General features: G+C 48.9%; 2 protein-coding genes and 1 long non-coding RNA gene across 3 annotated transcripts in view; 1 reads left to right on the forward strand and 2 right to left on the reverse strand.

Annotated features, from left to right (window-relative positions):
* Positions 1 to 15,797, reverse strand: part of LOC308097945 — a 435,438-nt gene that overhangs the window by 355,619 nt on the left and 64,022 nt on the right. The gene's annotated exons all lie outside the window — the stretch shown is intronic.
* The window catches only part of LOC308097939 (actin, cytoplasmic-like), a gene marked incomplete at its 5' end in the record, with an annotated part of 85,754 nt that overhangs the window by 12,089 nt on the left and 57,868 nt on the right, over positions 1 to 15,797 (forward strand). The window lies entirely within an intron of this gene.
* LOC308098614 (E3 ubiquitin-protein ligase TRIM47-like) lies at positions 6,203 to 6,898 on the reverse strand (the record flags this gene model as incomplete). The annotated part of the gene is made up of 1 exon (XM_080447023.1): positions 6,203 to 6,898. One exon carries the CDS (start codon positions 6,896 to 6,898, stop codon positions 6,203 to 6,205), a length of 696 nt encoding a protein of 231 aa, XP_080303149.1.

Genomic DNA, 15,797 nt, shown 5'->3' on the forward strand with positions numbered 1-15,797 from the left:
CAGTACCAGTACAGGAAGCCAGGTTACATCCACGTTTTATTCAGAAATGTACGTCTCATGTAAAAACAACAACAAAACACTGGTGTTGACAGGGCAGCCACTATCACACGTTGAAATTAATACGGTACACAAAAGAGTAAAACAGCAAAGATAGAATAAATAACTAACCCTCACAAAAATATTTTGACATAATATGACAAATTACAGTACAATAATGCATACAGACTGTCCTAGTCTACAACCATCCCCACTGGGGTTTCACATTAAGCACAGCAGACAGTGAGCCATAATGTTTATAACCTCATCCTGTCCCCCGGATGGGGAACCGGTGACACTTGGGCCAACGACGCCTCAGAATGTTCCTGATGTGATATTAATAAAAAGGCATTTAAATATCACACACTGATTGTTAAGTTTTACTGTATGAGGTTCAGAAAAAGGGAAAAGACTAGTTGGGGCTTCAGGAGTGGCGAGAGCGTTTGTTGGCAGAAAGAAACAGAAATATCGGTTAGAAAATGGACAGATGGATGCTGGTGAATATCGGTGTTGTCTGGGTCACATCCACCGCACAGTCCTTCATCCTCTTCTGTTGACGTTTCTACATTTCCTGATCCAGGGTCGCTGGCAGTCGAGACACACTCTTCTCATAGATTTAGTGTCAGGTAGATGAAACGGGTGTTTTCCTGGTCCTTGTTCAGCCCAGTGAGCAGGCTTGACGGGGACAAACTCACGTTGATTGTCACAGTGAAGAGAGTGGCTCCAACTCCACGTTTGGTGCCATGTTTCTTCTTGTTGAGCTCAGCCTATTTCCGTGTTCAGTTCTTCCATGGAACCCTCTGCTTGTCGTTCCCCTATGAGCTTCCCTTTTGCCGGCATTGGTAGCGCGTTTGACGCCACGGACCCTCTGTGACGGTGCGTTTATCACACCCCCCGCCGGCCCCTGGAGTTTTGCCGTCGTCTCAGGCAGTTCTGCGAGATCGGAGTCATATTCTTGTTACTCAACGTGGTGTTTTTTGTGGTCCGTTTTCATGCAATCACGACAAATCCAAGTCTGGTCTGTCTTGCAGTGTAGATCGGGGGCCTTGTGATGGTTCTTACAGATCCTGTCTTCAAGACCCGATACGGGAGCAGTCAAAGGGTGGCTCTTGAGGCCTGCAACTCTCCGGTGAGGCTCCAGGTGCGTTTCACAGAAAGGTGAGACATTTCAGACAAGACTTCACGGCCTTGTCCTTCCTCTCAGGGCAGACGTCACAAAGCACATCATCACCGTCGGCAGATCTGTCTGGGATTGGATTCAGAAGAGCCCGCCGCTTCTTAAAGTCAACAGCCAACTCTGACAGTACCGCGTTGACCTGCATTCCGGGTCTGGTGGGAAACGTCTTCTTACACGTGGGACACCGGTAAAAATCCTCGCTGTCCATGTATTGGAGACGAGCCTTGCAGAAGTTGTGTCCGCACCATGTCGTGACAGGGTGCGTGAACACGTCTTGACATATGGCACAGAGAAACTGCTCGTCTAAGAGAAGAAAGCAGGCACTCTGGATAGAGAGAAATCACAGCATTTATGAATCTTAAAATCTATTGTCTAGTTGTAGATGCATTTTAACCACATGACCATTTGAACACTTTCTGGTCCCTGTTCTGGGGCTAACAAAAATAGGCAATCTACAAGCTCACAACACGTAGCGTTGTGATACGTTGTGAGCTTTTAGATCGGCTATTGTCTGCAAAGATATTTAGTGTAGAGCGAAAACAGGAGGCCTAGTATAGAGCCCTTGGGAATCCGGTCAATTAAGTATTATATGCTTAGTTGACATATAGGGCTCTATACAAGGTCCGCTAGCATTTCCATCTACACCAAAACTCTTTTCCCCCCCAAAAAACAGCCGATCTACAGTACAAGCTCACAACACGTTGCAATGCGCTGTGAGCTTGTAGATCGGCTAATTTTGGCTGGATGTCTAACCCAGAATAGAAACACTATAGGCTTCAAGTAGTTAAGGTAGGGTAAGTGATTTTCTTTGGTTAAAATAACTGTTAAACTACACTTCTTCCACCACTGGTGTGCTGTAGGGGGAAGCACATCATGTTTGGTTAAAGGTAGGGTAAGTGATATTTTTTGGTTAAAACGTTTTTTTGTTAAAAGGTTGAAGAACTATATTCTGATAGTACTCATTGCTATAGAGTGTTTGTTCAGTAACAGGAGTCTCCATGTCTCTCCACCTTTTTATTAAACGGAAAATGCATTTTCAGGGCGGTATCCCAATTTTATCCAATCAGGATAGAGAACTCAGTCAGGATACAGATTAAACAAGTGAAATGACACTAAGAAATGAGCAGACAAAATTGGAACACGATAAAAATGGAAGCTGATAAATGGGTACATTACATTACAGTCATTTAGCAGATGCTTTTATCCAAAGCGATCACAAAAGTATTGTCATCAAAATGTACCAAAAGTAAAAGTACTCATTATGCAGAATGTCCCATTTCAAGTTTTCAAAATGTATAAAGATCTTTCAAAAATAGCAGATGTACAAGCTCGCATTGCGACGCGTTGTGAGCTTGTAGATCGGCTATTTTCAAAAAGCCAAAATATAGTGGTTATTAATGTACGTTTAGTAATAAAAATCTAAAAAGTAAATAGTAACTAAACTTTTCAAATAATTGTAGTGGGGTAAAAGCACAATATTTGCCTCTGAGATGTAGTGGAGCAGAAGTGAAAGTATTGAAAATCGGAAATACTCCACTTAAGTAAAAAATATCTCAAAATTGTACTTAAGTACATGCAGTACTTGAGTGAATGTACTCATTTACTTTACACCACTGCACAATGGTTTGAAAATAATTATTTCATGTAAACAAGACAGTGAAGAATTGGACATTTGAATAACCCAACAAGCTCTTCTTACCTCTAATTGTGGTGCACGTTTTAAAGAAATGTGCCTCCAATGTCAACAGATAGTGTATTCAGGGTCAGGGTGTTGACATGTAGGCCTATAGTGTATTCAGGGTCAGGGTGTTGACATGTAGAACTACCTGTGCATGAGGAAAAGCCTTTTTAGGCTAAAACACATCTGAAAGTAATCACATTAATTGTGCATTTCATTTAGGGCAGTGCAGTGGTTCTCAATCTTTGGGTCTGGACCCCCAGGGGGGGTCCCCACATGATTTTTTGGGGGGTCCCCAGATGACAGTGAAGTGAGAATTGAATGACCTAAGACCTTTTTAATACCTCAAAACAAGAAAGAAAAGAAAAAGACCATTACTGCATAAAAAGTAATCAACAAACTATACTATAAAAACTGGTTAAACATTGTCCACATTTTAAAATAATATAAGAAAGAGGCAAACTTTGTGAAAATAGCCAATCTACAAGCTCACAAAGCATCGCGTTGCGAGGCTTTGTGAGCTTGTAGATCGTCTATTTTCACAATATTTATCTGTGGAACAGTCAAACTAAATGTAATGCCTACAATTCCAAGTACTTGTCAGGGTGGGGGTCAGGGTGAGGGTCCCCAGGTCAAATATGATTATTTTGGGGGTCACGGCCTGAAAAGGTTGAGAACCACTGATTTACGGGACTCCCTCTTTCTTTGTTGTTTCACCCAGGTGTGGGGGGGGTAACTTATAGGCAAGGCAGCACAGTTTGGAATGATTGAGGAAGCTGCCGTTTGTCATTATTATTGCTGTTTATATAATGTTTTTGCATAGTATTGTATATTATTGTTCGTCTTTAAATGTTTCGATGAATTGAATACACATGGACCCCAATGGAAACAAGCCATAGTGCTTTCTTGGGTGTAATCCTTTTAGCAGACCTTGTATCCACAAGTTTTCTAGGGCGTTGTGGGCATCACTTCCTGTCGATTTCATTGGATAACATTGGATTTCATTGGATCTAATCGACAGGAAGTGATGCCCACAACGCCCTAGGAAACTTGTGGATAGAACTGTACTTTTTTTGCTATTTGATTCCCAGCTGATAGGTGTGTCTTATTGTTGTAACTGAACAGTAAAATCCTGAGTGTTCATTCAGCCGTGTAAAAATGGCAGTGTAAAACCGGACCCACTTTTACAGTAGCGACATGAATTTGTAGAATTAAATCAAAAGGCAAAACAGTATACACATTACACATCCATGTGTTTTCTGCAAGAATGGAACCATTGTATTTTATTATACAATTATGTTATTAAATGTACTCAACAAAAAAATAATTGTAGTTATAATCCAGACATTAGCCACAAGTTGAAAAAGCCAAAAGTGGAAAAATAAAATAAAAATACATTTAATCAAGACATGTCTTTTAACACTTAATGTTAAAAGATAATTAACAAACCAAATTCATATTTCTAGACAGCAGATCAGCTCTTTAACCACTTGTCTTTAACCCTGTAGTCCCTATTTTGGACATGTCATTATAGATTTGTATTTCAACAACAAAAACATTTCAAAAATCTAAATCTTTACAAATCTCCCAATATTTTGAAATCTTCAAAAATATCTGAGCTTGTAGAGCTGCCATACAACAAAGTATTTGTCTTTTAAGTAACACGTAATGTCAAAAGACACAAACTACAAATCAAATTCATATTTCTAGACATCAGATCAGCTCTTTCACCAGTGCCACTTTAACCCTGGCGATTTTGGACATGTCATTATAGGAGAAACATTTTAACAACAAAAATAAATCAATAAATCTCCCAAAATGTTCTAATTTTCAAAAATAGATCTAAAAGCTCACCAGACGTGATACAAGCTTGTAGATCTGCCATTTCACAATTTGTCATACAACAAAGTATATATGACTTAAAGGAGAGATCCGGACATTTTAAGTGTTATCTTTGATGTGTCGCTAATCACTCACCAACATAGAAAGGGCCGTTGAGTTATTCCAGAGAATCCCCTGTCGTCCAGAAAATCTGGCACACACCAGGTTCTGTGAGAGAAACAAGCAACCAGCGTCATGTCGTTCTGCACTAGCGGTAGCTCATGCGGGACATTCAGTGCATGTTTGAGTATCATGAGACTCCACGATGAGTACTAGGAGAAAAAAAACAGACTTTGCATTTGTTAAAATAGGCGAATTTCACTCTTACACACGGCTCCCATTATGCCAATGGAGGGGGTCGCCAGACTGGACGACAGGGGATTCTCTGGAATAACTCAACGGCCCTTTCTATGTTGGTGAGTGATTAGCGACACATAGATAAGAAAGAAAGATAACACTTAAAATGGCCGGATCTCTCCTTTAAGAGGAGCAAAGATTAACTATCCTTAGTTTGGGTGATGTACAGGAGTTATGATTAGGGGGATGCAGTTTGTGTTTGTGTTATCAAGGCTGAAGTAAGGATACTCTTTAAAATATTGGCCAGTGAATGAATAGATATGAGATTTTAAATCTGCATCATAGAAAGAGACCTGTCCCTTATCGTAATCCACAAAGACCCCCACTTTCTGGGGCTTCTCTGACAGTGACAGTTTGGCCACCGGTCTGCTATTTGCTCGATATTTACCGTCATCCTCATCCAGCCATAAGGCCCAGTATCCATTTTCAACTGACAGTTTGCTGTCTTTCTTTCTCTCAACAGACTCTCTTGTCTTGCCACTCCTAAAATCCATTGAATATTTCCCTTTACCTGAACCTCATAGTAAAACCTCCCTGATGTGAACCCTTCCTTTGAAAAGACTTCAGTACATGCCTCAAATCTCTTTTTATTGTCAGGTAGATTCTGAGGCTTTGCTCCCAGCCTCAATTCTTTTCCATCCTTAGACAGGATGAGGTCGCGATGTGCAGTGTCTGGGTCAAGGGTCAAATCCACCGCATATTCCTTAATCCTCTTCAGTTTGATGTCACGCAGCTCTTCCATTTCCTGGACGAATTTCGCCTGCAGCCGAGACACAGCTCCTCTCAAAGAGGCAACAGACAGATTCCACTCACCAGTGCTATTCTTCTGTTTTTTGTTTATCAGAGTGTTCAGTCGTGACAGGAGCAGGACAAGGCCATGATGATCTTCAGAGTGTGAGAGTTCCTTCACCTCAACGCATTTCTTGTCAAACTCTGCGTTTTCCATCTTTAGTTCTTTCATGAAAGCCTCGGCTTGTTGCTCTGCTAATTTATACCTGTCTTCGATCACCTCAACCAGCTCTGCCCGGCTTTTCTCAAGCAAGTGGATCAGATCAGTGAAGACCTGCATGCTCTCAGCTATCTCCCTCTCTGCTTCCTTTGACGGTTGAGCGTTCGATCTCACTGATCCTCTGATAACGTGCAAGGATCATATCCTTCACTTTTGCCATCGTTTCAGGCAGTTCTGCAAGCTTGGATTCATATTCTTCCTCAAGTGGTACAATTTGGTGATTTTTGTGGTCTGTTTTAAAGCAAATGATACAAACACAAGCCTGGTCTGTCCTACAATAGAGTTCAGAGAGCCAGCTGTGCTTTTTGCACATCCTGTCTTCAAGACCTGATACAGGGTCTATTAAGGTGTGGCTCTTGAGGCCTGCAATTCTCTGGTGAGGCTCCAGGTGTGTCTCACAAAAAGAAGTTAAACATATAAGACAAGATTTAACAGCCTTGAGCTTTGTCTCAGAGCAGAAATCACAAAGCACACCACATACTTCATCAGCACACAAGTCTGGAACTGAGGGGTTCACTTGAGGTGACTTCTTAAAGTGGACAGCTAACTCTGATATGAAAGTATTAACTTGCAATTCAGGTCTTGTGGTAAATGTCTTCTTACACATGGGACACTGAAAAATGTCCTTGCCGTCCCAGTAGTGTTGAATGCAAGCCTTGCAGAAGTTGTCTCCACATGATGTTGAGACCGGCTCGGTGAACACATCCAGACATATCGGACAGAGAAACTGCTCGTCTGAGAGAATGCTGGCCGTTGCCATATCTGGACCTGATATGGACAGAGATAAGTAAAGAATATAAAGCATTATGAAACTTAAAAACTGTTTAGTTGAAGATAAATTCAACAAAACATGTTACAACATGTTTTCCCACATAGCACATAGTCTATATGAGAAAAATTGTGAACAGGGTAAGTTGAGCCATTGAATAAGATGAAGGGATACAGGTTCAGTGAGCACCAGGTATTTCTGGGCACCACCGCTGTTTTTTTTCCAAAATGTGAAAAATAAAGTATAAATGTATGCATTGGAAAATTGTTCGATATAATGTAAAATATATATGACTTGAACACACGGAGTACATCATTATGAGACATATATTTACCCATCAATTTCTTGATTATCCCCGAAATGACTGGATATCACAGGTTTCTTGTCTAATTCTCCGTAACATACTCACTATGGGATATCAGCGCCCCCTGGCGTTGATGCAGAGCTACATACCATAAACTCCCGGGCCATTCATTGGCTGAGAAGGGTATGTCACGTGTCCGGTAGACCGGAAGAGGTATAAAACCTCTTGCGTGACGTAGCTCATCCTCTTTCGCTTCTCTGCATGGCAGATGCAACAGCTCAAGACATACCTTAATAATAACAAACGTAACTTTGATCAGGACAGAAACCAGCTTTAGCCCACTCGGTGGTACTTGTACTAACCAACGGGTTTTCCTCCTATTAAAAAAAAAAAGTTTTATTATTTCCGCTCCCGCGGCTATCTTCTGTTTCTTTCTTTTACTGCTAAAGCAAGTTTTCCTCCTTTGAGTTTTCCGCGCTCTTAGCCTTGCGGCTGAAAGCTAACAGGTTAGCTCGAGATGGAGGTTCCACGTCCCTGCGTATTGCTGCTCTGCCGCTTGATGATCGCCGGGGATGACCCTCATGGTTTCTGCATCTCGTGCCTCGGTCTCTACAGGGCCGAGGCATTTCCAAGATGCACCGGGACGCTGCGAGGACTGCGCTCTGTTCTCCACGCTGCACCTCGATAGCCGCTTAGCCAGGGCAGCGCCCTGGCTGCGGGAGGCAGCGACGTCTCGTCCCCGGTCGTCGCGGATCCAGCAACATCCTGCATGGACACCGGCCCAGGGAACGTGGGTGGTGGGGCCCACCACGTGCGCTCAGTCCACAATGGGCCCTCCGGCAGTCCCGGCTGCGAGCGGCGTTAGCCCCCGCTCGCAGCACCTCCAGGCTGCTACACAAGCCGTGCTACGCAGCACTGCAGCAGCCGCTAGCACCGTGTCTGGGGGAACCACCCAGGCACCAGCACTTCCTCCCCCTCTTCCCAGCCGTCTACTCCGCTGCCACAGCAAGCGTACCGGGCCAGCGGTGCGTCGCCAGGAGACAACGAAGGGGCTCCGGCGACGGCAGCATAGGCGAGGGGAGAACGAGGCAGAAGCTTGTGAGTGAGTTAGCCCAGACTAGCTACGTTAGCTGCTTCGCTAGGTTAACGTCGCCTTAGTCAGGCAGTGTTTTTGTTGGCTTAACACCCATGCAACAGGTTATTAACAGCGTTGTCCTAGCCTAGCTTGCCTCGCTAGGATAACACCAGCTTGTTAGCCTTCTCACTCTGTGTATCGAGCAAACCTCGGGGGCTTCTGAAGACCATGGACAGGCTCATCGGGCGCCATTGGGACACATTTTGTCATAAGAATATGTTAAAACGTTCATGCTGTTTACTGTTTCTGTGCCTGCTCTTGTTTCATACTCATGTACCAAGTACTTAAAGCACATTAGCACATTAGCAGACTCTCACCGGTGCACAGACCGGTTCAGCCCCCCCCTCCCCCCCGGCCGTGCTGGGGAAGAGGACCGTGGCTTTACAGGCCTCGATGGACAAGATGGACGGCTCCTCGACTGCCAGAAGGCCATGTTTAATGAAAACGAATGTGTGTTTAAAAGTACAATTTTTTTTCTGCCAAAGAAATAAATGTGTTACATGTTACAAACGATCTCGTTCTTTCACGTGGCTTGAGAGCAGCGGAGCAGTGGAGTCCCCTACCGCGGGCTTCTCTGCTCCAATGCTCTCTGTATATAAGCCCATAATGTCTGTGATGCCCGAACTCCGGTATCCCAGACATTGATGGGATAATATCTGTGCAGGTAATGAAAATGTATCAACGTTCTCAATTACATAAGCCCACACTGTCTAGAACACCCGAGTCCCGATGTTCTAGACATTGTTGGATAACATCTGTGCATGTTTTTGGATCATATGAAGGTAATATAAAAACCCGCATCACCCCTGTCCGCCAGAGGGCGCAAATGCGCCAGTGGAATGGGGTCACGCCGGTTTTTGCCTTCCGTCCCACAGGAAGTGCCCACGCACCACTGTGAACCGGAAGTACTTCGGTCAGACATGACCCCTTGGCCGTACCGCCTCATGATTTGCAGGCCACGTTCGCCTTTAACGAGCGACAAAGCATCCCCTACGGGGAGGAAGGTTTTGTCGCCTCACAGGCTTCCGTCCCACAGGAAGTGCCCACGCACCACTGTGAACCGGAAGTACTTCGGTCAGACATGACCCCTTGGCCGTACCGCCTCACGTTCGCCGCTGGAGGGCGACAAAGCACCTCCTAGAGGTTTGTCGACACTCCGTGCAGAGCCTTTGGGCCCAGACAAGATGGCGGCGGCCAGAGTAAGTTAGGAAGAGAGTAATGACAGTAGCGTCGATCCCATTGTGAGAATGGAAGGCGGAAGTGCTCTGTCTACGTCAATGAGATAGTTCCAATGTTGGAACTATAGCCCATAGAGGCCCGCTTTGCGGCGAGAGCAAAGCGTGACGTTACTCTCTTTTCTACACTCTGGCGACGGCCAAGGTAGGATTACTCATATATATATCCAGTGGTGTGATCTAGTTTTCACTGTATATATCTATGGGCTTATTTCTGACGCCGGGGTTTTTTCCCGTGGCCAATCACGTGACTCCTCCGAGTCCTCCGTTGGCCAGGGCTTACCAGCGCTACTAAACGAGGGCCACACACACGGCCCCGTCTGTCCAGCGTCGCGTCTGTCCAAGTAGCAGTGCTGTTGGTTCCCATGGGAACGAACAAGCTGCGGTGACGGACAAACCGGATGCTGACGTCAGGCAAGGTCCCCGTGACCGGTCACGTAGACTCCGCGGGGTCCTTGGGACAGACCGTTAGTACCTCTACTGCCTCGAGCGGTCACCTCAGGGTTAGCACCGCCGGCGGCAGTGGCAGCGTCACTGGTCCCCATGGCAACGGTCCCCATGGCAACGCTCCCACTCTCCGAGCGGCCGATGACGTCACGTCCAATCCACTCGCTCGGGGTGTGAAGCAATGGAGGTTTGCAAGCCGAATGCTTAGGTATTGCTCACAATACTAAAGGGTTTCAGGCTGCATTTCTCCACAAAACCCCCCGTGACAGAAAAAGTATTGTTTTCCCGTGCAAGGGGTCCAGCAGCCAATACTCTGAGGGAGGAAGTCTCCTTCCTCTTGAGCTTGGGCGCTATTAAAGAATTACTTCCGATACTTCTGTTTACTATCCCAGTACATCAGCGTTACACTGTGTGTGTACAGGGTTTTTCAGTACAGCAGTGACACACTGTGATTGTACTGATCAACTCCCCTGATCCGCAACAACACATTGTGGTTGTACTGGTGTGTTTTCCACGTGCTCTTATGCATATAATCTCCTATGTCGGACACGGTGTTGTTCCTCTCATGCAGAGGATAAGGCAACCATGTCTCTGAGAGAGGGGGTTCACTCTCTCTCCATAGTGAGTATGTTACGAAGAATTTGTCAAGAAACGCGAGGTTACGTTGTAACCCCGGTTTCCTTAGAATTCAGAGTAACATAGTCAGAGAACTATCTATGAATCGGAACCAACTGGTTTTCTATTCGTAATATTTTCTGGTGGAAAAGAAGGGGGGGGGGGGTACGACCCATTCTGAATCTGAAGGGTCTCAATAAATACTTGGGTCAAAGAGCGGACCTCTGTCTCCGCCATTTTGGAGGGACAGATGCCACCTTTGCCGTACCGCCTCACGGACTACAGGCCTCGTTCGCCACTAACGAGCGACAAAGCACTCCCTAAGGGGAGGACGACTTTGTCGACGCTCCGTCCGGAGCCTTTGGGCTCAGACGAGAGGGCGACGGCCAAGGTAGGCTTACTTCGGACCCGTTTGTCAGAGTGACAGCGCCGTTGGTTTCCATGGAAACAGACAGGCTGCGCTGGCGGACAAACCGGATGCTGACGTCAGGCAAGGTCCCCGTGACCGGTCACGTGACCCCGCCGGGTCCTAACGGACCGTTAGTACCTCTACTGCCTCGAGCGGTCACCTCAGGGTTAGCACCGCTGGCGGCAGTGGCAGCGTCGCTGGTCCCCATGGCAACGCACACAGGGTTAGCGCTGCTAGCACCAGTAGTAGCGTCTTTGGTCCCCATGGCAACGCACACACAAAAAAACGGTTCCCTTGGAAACGGATCTCAACGTTTCTTGGCCCATGGTGATTTAGCCTTGACTAGCTTGTTAGCTGCTAGGTTTGCAGAACCTCCAGTCAGGCTACTGTTGCTTCGATTGGCGGCTAACTGGCCTCACTAACAACAACACATTGCAGTGTTGTTTTTTGGTGCAGCGCATAGCCAGCCCCGCTAAAGCAACACCACGGTGGCCACCTTCCACCGCTACCCTTCCACGGTCTCTAACGGCCCCGCATGTGCGGGTCCGCTGGATCACGTGGCGACATCACCGGTCCAGTTGGAAACGTGTGCGTTGTCCGCACTGGGTGACATCAGAGCCCCTCCTGACTCGCTTGCTGAGGCAGCTTGTTGGAGAGTTTGCAGTCCGGAACTGTTTTACTATCCCGGTACTTCAGTGGTACACTGTGTGTGTAGGGGTTTTTTCAGTACAGCAGTGACACACTGTGGTTGTACTGGTCAGCTCCCCTGATCAACAACAACACACTGTGGTTGTACTGGTGTATGACCCTCTCTGCGGACGGTGCGTTAAGGAGATGGGTGGACCAGCATTGTTTTCAATGCTTATTTCCACATTCCTTTCTATCCACCACAGTCAGGAGGTGGCGCGGCACACAGACGTGGCCGTTTCCCCACTTGACGTCGAGGGGTTTTTCACCGTCACCGTCCGTCGAGCGTCTTGGTCCCGTCTCAGCAGACCACCTTCATAGGGGATCTCGCTGGGCTAGACCAGGCTCACGGCGCGTCTGTCCCGGGCGGGATAGACAGCGTTTCGGCCTAGGGTCTTCTCGCATGAGGCGACAAGTCACATACAGGCTATGCGTGCAGGCGACGGGTCTCATGACTTCGGCCTTACACCTGTTTCGTTTGGACAAGCCCCACGTGTGACCTTTTTTCCCCGGAGGTGGATGTGGGCTCTTGGAGCCCCGTCCACCTGAGGTTGTCATGTCCTGATCGGAACCGACAACACCACGACCGTGTGCTATGCCAAAAAGCAGGGAGGCCTGGCCTCTCCAGTGTTGGACAGGCTAGCTGGCGATCTGACGCTGTGGTGCGACGCGCGCCTTACGTCAACCAGAGCCTCACAGGTACCGGGCCTCCTGAACAGTGGAGCGACTCTGTGGTCCAGGGGCATTTTTTGGTACGCAGATTGGCCTCTCCTCCGGAGATAACAAGCCAGATCTGGGCCAGGTTGGCCGACTGAACTGCTTTATGCATTCCCGTCACTGGAGTTGGTCCTCTCAACTTGTCAGACTCCACGGACTGTCAGTGCCACTGGTGGCACTGGCGTGGGGCGCATGGAGGTTAGGAATAATCCTCTCCTCTACAACGAGCCCTGGGCCCTCCCCCCGATCAGAGATCTGCTACGGCAGGCAGGGGTCGGAATTTTCCACAAGCAACCTCAGGACCTAGACCGGTGGGCTTGGCCCGTGAGGGGGAGACCTTGACTTCTTATGGCCTGCCCCCTGAGGTGGTAGCTACCATCCAGGGGGCGAGGGCCCTTTCCACGAGGTCTGCGTACGACGACAGGTGGAACCTGTTCGTGTCATGGTGTCTGGGTCAGTCACCGCCGGTTGAGGCCTTCCGGGCCTCGGTACGCAGCATCCTCATGTTCTTGCAGGACAATTTGTACCAAGGTCTGTTTTTTCTCGACGGTTAAGGTGTACCAGGCGGCCATTTCCGCTTGTCACGTGGGTTTCGATGACATGACGGTTGGCCGACATCCGCTGGTGCGTAGTTTTATGAACGGTGCCAGGCGGGCCAGGCCGGTCTCTAGGCCTCTGTTCCCGGCCTGGGACCTGGCGGTGGTGCTGGGGGCGCTTTGCCTCCCACCGTTCGAGCCTTTTCACTCTATGGATCTGGAGATCGTTAATCTCGAAACGGTTCTTGTGGTTGTTTTCACTACAGCTACACGGGTCAGCGACATACATGCGCTCTCAGTAAGTTCGGAGTGCATGAGGTTCTTGGGAGACGACAGCAGGGTTTGGTTAGAAAAGCCCAACATGGCGTTTGTTCCCAAGAACGGAATGGTGACCCAGACACCGGTTGAGCTGATAGTTTTTCATCCGCCTCCTTTCGCTTCGGCAGAGGATAGGCGGCTGCACTGTCTCTGCCCAGTGAGGGCGTTGAAGCTCTACTGCCAGAGGACGGCGGTAGGCCGGTCGTCGTCGCAACTTTTTGTCTCCTTCGGCCCAGATGGTCGGAGGAAGGCAGTGACTAAGGCGACGCTTTCTAGATGGAGTTTGGATGCCATTAGGCTGGCCTACGTCAGTAGTGGCGCTCCAGTTCCAGAAGGACTGAAGGCTCACTCTACTAGAGGCGTGGCTACTTCCTGGGCCCTCTCCAGGGAAATGTCGGTCCAGGAGGTGTGCGCGGCCGCAAACTGGTCGTCTCCATCGACTTTTGCGGCTTTCTACAGCCTGGATGTGGCAGCGGCGTCAGTGGCGCACGCTGTACTGGACATAGCGGCTGTCTCTAGTTAGGGTAGGGGAGGTTAGGCAGGTCTTTTGTGTAACCCGCCTTTTTTCCCTTCTCTACCTTCCTTCTCTTGAGTCCCCTCGGAACCACCGTTGGTAGGTTTCCAGGGGAGGAGGCCCTGTTTCCTTGTTTTCACTTATGGGTCAGACTTGTGTCTGTTCATTAGATGAATAGGCAGACTTGGTCTGTCAGGGTCCTTTTCTTTCAATTATATACCGCACCCCGGCCCGGAGGGCTGGGGCGCCCGTGAGGCCGAAGGTCACGTTCAGGGGGACGGGGCCTTATGGCTAGGGGGCGTGCGGACCTGAGATTCGGTATGGCTATAAGCCCCAGGGGGGTTTATGTATCCCATAGTGAGTATGTTACGGAGAATTAGACAAGAAACTCAGGGTTACGGATGTAACCCCGGTTTCTTTAGAATTCGGAGTAACATACTCACCTAACACCCCTGTTTGTGTGCATCTGCATGCAGGAAGCGTGTTAAAGAGGATGAGCCACGTCACGCAAGAGGTTTTATACCTCTTCCGGTCTACCGGACACGTGACATACCCTTCTCAGCCAATGAATGGCCCGGGAGTTTATGGTATGTAGCTCTGCATCAACGCCAGGGGGCGCTGATATCCCATAGTGAGTATGTTACTCCGAATTCTAAAGAAACCGGGGTTACATCCGTAACCCTGAGTTTTGCAGCAAGTGTAGTATTGGGCCAAATCACTGGGAAACTCACCTGGGATGTAGAGTATATCCCGAACGGTAACCAGAAAGTGGGCACCAAAAGGTGGGCAACCTTTTGGTGTTGGCTATTTGGATGGTAGTCAACCAAATTGACTCCAGTCAACCAGGAACCGGTTCCACGAGGCCAGAAATCTTTTCCAGCCTCCTTCACGGCCCCTGTTCGAGGACTATGAGGAGCAGCGCGGCGGCGACCGCCACTACTTCTCCTCCCGGCGATCTGCGGACCGCACACCTGCTAGCCAAGCTGCTCGTCGGCCTCATGCTTCAGCAGCAGCTAGCTGCGCGAGGGCTCTGGAGCCACCAAAACACCCCCGCTCTCACTCTCCTCCGAGGAGCGAATATGCTACTGAGCCCCGCGTGGAACCACCCCCCACCCCACCCGGTGGCCAGACCGAACACCGTGCGGCCTCCCACTACTCTTCCACCCCGGGGAGCGTCGTTTCGGTCGGCGATTATGAAGTTGATGACGACGCCCTCACTCCCTACCAAGCCGAGCAGCAGGACGTAGGAGACTACCTGGTCGTCGACGAGGTCGCGGAGGACGGGGTGGTCGTCAGGGATGACGCTCTCACCGCGGACCGCGACCCCCCGACCCCCCCAGCCCCAGCTGGGACCCTCCACACTGTCCTTGTTCACGCTGAGGCGCTCACAGCCCCCCCACCGGCCATAATAGGTGAGATTACTCTTCTGGAGCTCTATAAAAATCCACCGTCAGATGTGGCCTCAAGTGGCCAGGCGACGAGATCAACGAGACCCCTGCTAACACCTCGGAGTTTCAGGGACTCGACTCAGTGGAGGAAAAAGTCGCCAAGAAAAGCAAACTTCCACTGGCGATGGGTTTCGTTTCGGCTCTCTCCTCGTCCTGGAGCGCTCCCGCGGCCCCCGACGCGGATCCCAGAAGGCTACGGTTCGACATCGATTGTGTGGGTGCGGGTGAACTGGGCCTTGGCCCCCCCCCACCCATGGATCGCACCCTAGCCAGCTCCCTCTGCCTCAGCCAGCCTCGCGGCCAGAAAACACCTTTCTCCACGGTGAAAGACATCCCTATCTTCACCAATGAAAAGGACATCGCTGCCTCCGCGGCTTCTAAAGCCGTCTACAGGGCGTCAACATCGGGCGGCAGGGCTCTCAATGCCTCCGCTCTTCTGCAGGGCTCCCTGAAGGTGCTTCTGAGCGAGGCGGGAGACGCCGCCACACCCGAGCAGCTGGCCGAGATGCGACGCCTCACTCAGGA

Source organism: Gymnoscopelus braueri (assembly GCF_963280865.1).
Source record: "Gymnoscopelus braueri genome assembly, chromosome: 13".
In the NCBI taxonomy this organism is placed as follows: Eukaryota; Metazoa; Chordata; class Actinopteri; order Myctophiformes; family Myctophidae; genus Gymnoscopelus; species Gymnoscopelus braueri.